Source organism: Chelonoidis abingdonii, chromosome 1 (genome assembly GCF_003597395.2).
Source record: "Chelonoidis abingdonii isolate Lonesome George chromosome 1, CheloAbing_2.0, whole genome shotgun sequence".
In the NCBI taxonomy this organism is placed as follows: Eukaryota; Metazoa; Chordata; order Testudines; family Testudinidae; genus Chelonoidis; species Chelonoidis abingdonii.
In genome coordinates, this window is record NC_133769.1 from 333,814,381 (window position 1) to 333,821,976 (window position 7,596).

Consider the following 7,596-nt stretch of genomic DNA (forward strand, 5'->3'; position numbering starts at 1 on the left):
TGAGAGGAGGCTAGGGGTGGTATTTGTACCTGATGGATGGACTTCTTTTTGAGGACCCAAAACACCCTAAAATTACTAAGAGCTGGATCACTGTGTTAACTAGTGCGGGGAGCCTGAAGATATATTGCTAAAGTGGTGCAGAGCGGAGCAGTTTGTGGGATTGGTTGGAGCAGCCTATGGACAAACAAGCAGAAGTGGAGCGGAGCGGAGCGGAGCTGAGCTGAGCAGTTTGTGCAGGATGGTTGGAAGTGGGCCCATGGGATACGAGTGGAGGTTGAAGGCGGGACAGAGGCGGCAGAAGTTCGTCGGGACTGGCTGGAGCAGCCTTGCAGGAATGCATCTAACTCTCTCTCAAGGCTTCCAGAAGCCACAGAGCATCAGGGATCCAACATGGGAGCTGAGAACTCCACATGGGGCCCTGGGAGCCTGTAGTTTTTTGGCTAGCTCCTGCCTATAGAGCTCACCTCCTGGAGCAGGAATCACTACATTTCCCAGCATTCCCTTTGGCAGCTATCAACAGAGTGGGAGGGAGATAATGTAGCTTGAGACCTCGTTGCTGCAGGGGGCCAGAGCAGCAGCGGGGGCCATAAGAGGGGACCAGTGCCCAGGGCGCTGCCGTGCAGGGGCAGCATCCTGCTCTACCAGGGCTCTGCGTCCCTCAGGGGCTGACCTGTCCTGGCTCCTCAAGTCCCCCTGCTTAGGGGCTCCCCCAGTTCTGCCTTCTCTGATTCCCGGCAGTCCTGGAAGCAGGAGCCCCGGCTGGAAGGATCTCGGGGCTGAGGCTCGGCCTGGAAGGCCACTCTACCTGAAAAACTCTGCCAGCACCGGACCGGCTGGAGGCAAAGGGGAGCAGGCGGAGTCCAGGGCCCGCCCTGGGTGCCAGGAAGGAGTTGGTGGATGCAGCCTCTGTCTTCTGCTAGCGTCATGAGTGGGATGCTGATGACCCACCCTGGAAGCGAGGTTACCAGTGACCCAGGGCTGGGGGCAGCGGGGGAGGTGGTGTGGGGGGAGAGCCCCAGGGCTGGAGTGGGCAGGGGGCCGGCAGGGTTTGGGGGAAAGCGGAGCCAGAGCTGGGCAGCAAGGGGGTGAGAGGGGAGCCCATGGTAGGGGGGCAGCCAAACATTTTTTTGCTTGGGGGCAGCAAATAACTTAGAGTGGCCCTGATCTTGTGGCACTCCATCCTATGTTAATTCTCAATTTACTGAGGCTACAGGGAGAGAACTAGTGGTTATATAGCTGTCTAGAAGAAACCAGTTTTTCTTTGCCTTTCTTGCTTCCATTAGTGCAATCATAAGGCACCAATGCATGGGTGCTCTGGGGCTGGAGCACACAGGGAAAAATTGTGGCTGCAGCTGCACCCACTGGCAGCCAAGCTTCCTCCCCCCTGCCCCATCTTCCTTCCGCCTGCCCGAGCACCGTGTCCCCGCTTCTCTCCCATACCTCCCCAGGCATTTTCCCACCATGCTCCTGGATGGGGGACGTGTAGGAGCAGGAACATGGGAGGAAGGTGGGGAAGAGGCCGGGGCCTGGTCGGGGATTTGGGGAAGGAGATTGGAATATTTGCGGGGCCAGGGCTGGAATTAGGGGTCAGAGGACTTTGGGAAAGGGTTAGAATGGGGGCAGGGTGGGGAGGGGGGTTGGGGGCTCATGGAGGGGTGGAGTGGGCCCCGAGTGCCCTGTGCCCGCCGAGCACCCCCGATTCCCGACCCGCAGCCCCCCCGAGTGCCCTGTGCCCCCAAGCATCCCCCACTCCCGACCCACAGCCCCCCAAGTGCCCTGTGCCCCCCGAGCACCCCGCACTCCTGACCTGCAGCCCCCCGAGTGCCCTGTGCCTCCTGAGCACCCCCCACTCCCGACTGCAGCCCCCTAACACCTCCCCTCCCAACCTGCAGCCCCCCTAAGTGCCCCCACTCCCAACACACAGCCCCTAACATCCCCTCCCAATTCACAGACCCCCCAAGTCCCCATGCCCCCCAAAGCACCCCCACTCCTGACCCACAGCCCCCCAGTGCCCCTGACCTGCACGACTCCTGAGTGCCTTGTCCCCCACTCCCGACCCGCTACCCCTAGCACCCCTCCCAACTCACAGCCCCCCCAAGTGCCCTGTGCCCTCCCGAGTTCTGTGCCCCCAAATACTCCCCACTCCCGACACACAGCCCCCAACACCCCCTCCCGACCTGCAATCCCCCTGGGTGCCTTGTGCCCACCGAGTTCTGTGTGCCCCCCAAGCACCCCACTCTCGACCCGCAACCTCCCAGCACCCTCTCCTGACCCGCAGCCGACCAAGTGCCCTATGCCCTCCCAAGTTCTCTGTGCCCCATGAGCGCCCCCACTCCTGACCCACAACCCCCCTAACACTCCCTCCCAACCCACAGCCCGAGTGCCCTGTGCCCCCGAGTTCTCCATGCCCCTCAAGCACCCCCACTCCTGACCCGCAGCCCCGCTAGTGCCCCTGACCTCTGAGTGCCCCATGCCCCCCACTCCCGACCTGCAGCCCCCCTGAGTGCCCTGTGCCCTCCCGAGTTCTGTTCCCTGCGAGCGCCCCCACTCCTAACCCACAACCCCCAGTGCCCGTGAGCCACATGACCCCTGAGTGCCCTGTGCCCCCACTCCTGACCCGCACGCCCCCCGAGTGCCCCATGCCCCGCACTCCCGACCCGCAGCCCCCGAGCGCCCCCCCTGAGTGCCTCCCACTCCCAGCCCACGACCCGTCCCCCAATTACCCTGAACCCCCGGAGGTGACCCCGCAGCTGGTCTCTGTTGGGGAGGGTCCAGCTGACAAGGACGCTGGTACTGTTGAATATTTCCACCCCCACGTTCTCGGGGTTCACCTGGGGCACTGGGGGAGGAACAAACACATGTAATGTCAGAGCTTCCCCCCAATCCCTTCCCACCACTGCCCCCCTAAGCTGGGGGTCACAGTTCTCCCATTTCCTCTCCCCCATTCCCCAAGCCCACCCCAGGGGTCACAGCCCCCTTTTTCTGCCCCCTCCCCCACTCACCATCCTCCCCAGAGTACCCCACCACAGTGGGGGGCTCGGGCCCCTTGCCGATGGGGTTCACGGCCTGCACCTTGATCTCGTAGGGGACAAAGGTGGGGGTCCTCGTTACCAGCAAGGGGGGGCCTCTGACTGTCTCCTCGCTCCAGCTCCCCCCCTCACCCAGACGTCGCCACTGCACCCGGTAGCTGAGCTCGGGGGCGTTCCAGTCCGACTTGTTCAGGGGCTGGGGGAGGAAAGGGGGTGTCAGTGCATGGGGGGGGCAAAGCCCCAGGACCCCCCCCATTTTCCCCACCTGAGTGCAATGCACTCCAGCCCCCCAGCACACAACGAGAGCAAGTGACTAACTATCCCATCACAAACAGATACAGAGCCTGCAACTACCCTGTGACAGCCACCCTCCCACCGACTACACCACAACTACCCTGTGACAGCCACCCACCCACCCTCCCGCCACAAACAGATACAGAGCCTGCAACTACCCTGTGACAGCCACCCTCCCCGTGACTACACCACAACTACCCTGTGACAGCCACCCACCCACCCACCGTCAGCTACAAGACAATTACCCTGGAACAGCCACCTGTAGTAAGAGGAGACCCTGAGATATAAACCTTGGTATCAAGGCCTGGTACAAGGCCTGAGGCCTGAGCTAAAGCAAAGTGAAGCTGTGAGCCAGAGGCAGGCCCTGCTCGCAGCAGCTGGCAAGGAAAGGGCTGATGCTGCAAAAGATACGTGGAGACCAGAGATCAGAACATTCACATCCTTGCACATTCCACACAGATAACAAGGAAGAGGCCGACCCATCCCAATGACAGGGGCAAAGGGGAATATGATGGATAGAGTTGTTCTGTTCAAACCAACACGTACAATGTGAGAGGCGGTACCTTACTATGCAGAGCGGTTGCACCTCAATCCGTCAGGAGTGATGTGTAACTTGTTTGTAGTTGTCTTTGTCCGGCCGAGGGGACAGTGGAAAGTCCCACCACTGACTGAGCCGAGTCCATTGCCAAGAGGCACTTTCTCTTAGCATGCCCGGTAGAGTAAGTAATCTACGGGGAACTGCCATTGTGTCCACACGGCAATAAAGCTGGCCGACGTGCCGTCGTACCTTACTAGTCATTGGGGGTTCTCTTCGGGTCGGCTGTGTCAGCTGTCTGCAGAGCTGGGACAGGACACAGCGGGACACACGCACGCAGCCGAGAGAGAGCAGAGCACCACACCGGTAGCATCTGACAACACCACCCACCCGCCATGAGCTACAACGCAACTACCCCGTAACAGCTACCCACCCACGGGCCGTGAGCTACAACGCAACTACCCCGTAACAGCCACCCACCTGCTGTGAGCTACAACACAACTACCCCGTAACAGCTACCCACGGGCCGTGAGCTACAATGCAACTACCCCATAACAGCCACCCACCTGCTGTGAGCTACAACGCAACTACCCCGTAACAGCTACCCACCCACTCACTGTGACTACAACACAACTACCCTGTAACAGCCACCCACCTGCTGTGAGCTACAACACAACTACCCCGTAACAGCCACCCACCCACGGGCTGTGAGCTACAACGCAACTACCCCGTAACAGCTACCCACTCACTCACTGTGACTACAACGCAACTACCCCGTAACAGCCACCCACCTGCTGTGAGCTACAACGCAACTACCCCATAACAGCTACCCACCCACCGTGAGCTACAATGCAACTACCCTATACACTCTCACGCACACACCATAAAGTACAAAGTACCCTGTAAAATATAGCGTCAGCTACAACATTACTACTCTGTAAAACACACCCCATGTGCAGGACGACACAACTACATTGTCTCTCACACACCCCTCCCCAGCATAACCAACAGCATGTGACAAGCATTGTGAGTGTCCTGTAACCCACACACGGTGTGACAATCCTGTGACCCCTCCAAGGGAGGTAGCCGCAGCTCCATGACGTCACTCCGTGGGGGTCGACAACCCCCAGCCAAGAAGAGCCACCATCAGTCGCTGGGTGGAACAACTCAACAGCCGGCTCTGTCGACCAACAGCCGGCCCTGGGGGAGACTCCATCAGGCGTCTGTAGAGGGCTGGCCATTGCATGGGTCTCCGGTGTCATCGGGGGGCATGAGACTGCGCCCGCCTGCCACACCCCAGTGGTAGCCGGCTTCTTCCCTTTGCCGGGGTGATCTTGACGCATCTCCCCTGTGACGCTGGTGCCGACTTGTTTCGCCCCTACGGCAGCGCGTCCAGCACCTGACACCGGCTCACCAAGGTGCGTCCCACCCAGGGGACCAGGTTTGTATTGGTTTTGGTGGTGCCCAGAACAGGTCCAAGCAGAGTTGCCCCAGGCCCGGTGCTCTAGGGGGGAGCCCACGCTTCAGGGGGCCCAGGGTGGCCAGCGAGGGGCCTGGCCCCAGCCTGCCCTGCCCCGCTGGCTCTCGGCGCCACTCAGGCAAGGGGGCAGAGCTGGAGAGAGGTGGGACAGGGCAGGGGCTTGGGGGAGGGGAGAAATGGGGTGGGGGTGGGTTGCTCGCTGTGGCCTGGAGATGGGGGGACCCAGTGACTGTTGCCCAGGAGGCCCCCCCAGCTCAGGTGCAGCTGGTTCTGGCCAGTGGGGGAGAGGGGCTCAGGGATCCCGGTTCCAGGCAGGGGCAGGTGGCCTGTTTACCTGGAGCTGGAAGTGGGGGGCTGGCCAGGGACAAGGAGTGGCCAGAGCCCCTGGGGACCAGGCCAGGCCCGGGGCCTAAGAGCCGCCTGGGGCAGGGGTCAGACGCCAGTGAGTCCCCGTGTGATGCTGGCCGAGTCCAGCCGGCTGGAGATCGGGGGGGATTTGCTCTCTCTGGGCGTGGGGGCCCTGGAGCCCAGAGCAAGGGGACGCCCCGAGGGGCCCATGGCAGAGCCAGGCTGCTGGGGGCCCCAGAGAGAGCAGAACCCCAAGAGGGGCCGGGGAGTCTGTGTCACCACAGACCGGAGCCAGCCAAAGCTGTGGGGCAAGGCAAGGCCAAGGGGGAGTGTGAGCTGAGGAGGCTGCGGTCAACGAGGGACCCCCCAGCGGCGTCTGTCATGCACACGCGGCAGGAGCTACAATGCAACTACCACCGCACAGTGCACACACACGGAGTCCGAGCAGCGAGTGTCCCGTGCGTGCACAGCCAATGGGTGTCAAAACCCTGTCACCGTGACACTCGGAGACCCTGGCACAACAGCCAAGCTACCCCTGTAACACAACCTCCCTAAACTACCCCGTGAACCTGGCTACATCATGAACCACCAGCACCCGGTAACCATCAGTGTTTCTGCCTCGCAACACCCGCCGCCTCCTCCCTGTACCGAGCGCCACACAACACAGGACAACACACGGTGTCAGCTACACAGCCAACCCCCACACTGAGACAACAGCCGGTAGCCACCTGTGACCAAGTGGGGCATTGTCTTGTTCTTCCAGTGGGTTGCAGGCAGGGGGGATGAGACTCCATGTCCCTGGAGGTTGCTGGTTCAACGAGTGGAGGGAGAGGGAAGCTGGGACCCCAGCTGGCAGCAGGGGGGCTTGGGGCTGGAGGGGGAGCAGGCAGAGCCCCCCTGGCTGCAGGGGGACTGGGATGTGCTGGCTGAGGGAGGCCAGGCCGGGGGCCAGAGAGTTTCCTGTGCTGGATAAACCCTCCTGTGTTACGCTGGCTGGGAGAAAAGGGGGTTCCCCCCAGGGACCACATGGGGCCAGGACTGGGCACAACCTGTGAGCCCACGACACCCTCCATGGGCCCCCTGCCGCGCAGGACATGGACTCCCCAACCTGCCGAAGGAGGCTGCGTCTGGGGGGCTGCACAGATGTGTATGTGGGGGGATCAGGGGCTGTGGTGGGCAGGCCCCCCGACACGTTACCTGCCAGGTGATGAGCATGTTGTTGGTTTCGTTTCCCTCGCCGGCCACCCCCTCAGGGTAACGCTCGGGGGCTGGAGGGGAAAGGGACCCAGTAAGCGGGTGAACCCCCTCCCCACCCTGCCCCCATTCTAACCCTTTCCCCAAAGTCCCTGACCCAATTCCAGCCCTGCCCCCAATATTCCAACTCCTTCCCCAAATCCCCGACCAGGCCCCGCCTCTTCCCCACCTCCTCCCATGTTCCTGCTCCTCCCCCCATCCCGGAGCATGGTGGGAAATGCTGGGAGGTATGGGGAGAAGCGGGGACACGGCGTGCTCAGGGCAGGCGGAGGAGATGGGGCAGGGGGGAGGGAAGCTTGGCTGCCAGTGGGTGCAGTGCAGCCACTAATTTTTCCCTGTGGGTGCTCCAGCCCCAGAGCACCCATGGCATTGGTGCCTATGATTGCACCTAATGGAAGCAAAAAGGCAAAGAATAAACTGGTTTCTTCTAGACAGTATATAACCCATAGTTCTCTCCCTGTAGCCTCAGTAAATTGAGAATTAACATAGGATGGAGTGCCACAGATCAGGGCCAGCTCTAAGTTATTTGCTGCCCCCAAGCAAAAAAATGTTTGGCTGCCCCCCTACCATGGGCTCCCCTCGCACCCCCTGCTGCCCCAGCTCTGGGCTCCCGCCTTTCCCCCCAAACCCTGCCGCCCCCTGCCACTCCAGCCCTG

At 61.6% G+C, this 7,596-nt stretch overlaps 1 protein-coding gene across 1 annotated transcript; it reads right to left on the reverse strand.

Moving 5' to 3' along the window:
• Nucleotides 1-683: 683 nt before the first annotated feature.
• Nucleotides 684-6,956, reverse strand: LOC142046855 (neural cell adhesion molecule L1-like). Its single transcript, XM_075066061.1, has 4 exons — nt 6,884-6,956; nt 3,003-3,225; nt 2,724-2,839; nt 684-833 (listed from the first exon to the last, which is right to left on the reverse strand). Exons 1-4 carry the CDS (start codon nt 6,899-6,901, stop codon nt 684-686), a joined length of 507 nt encoding a protein of 168 aa, XP_074922162.1. The 5' UTR covers nt 6,902-6,956.
• Between the last annotated feature and the right edge of the window lie 640 nt (nt 6,957-7,596).

Coding starts and splice junctions, on each gene's coding strand:
- LOC142046855 (XM_075066061.1), bottom strand. Junction 2,840..3,002: donor GGGGTACTCTGGGGAGGATG/GTGAGTGGGGGA, acceptor TTCCTCCCCCAG/TGCCCCAGGTGAACCCCGAG. Junction 834..2,723: donor GTCACCTCCGGGGGTTCAGG/GTAATTGGGGGA, acceptor CTTTGCCTCCAG/CCGGTCCGGTGCTGGCAGAG.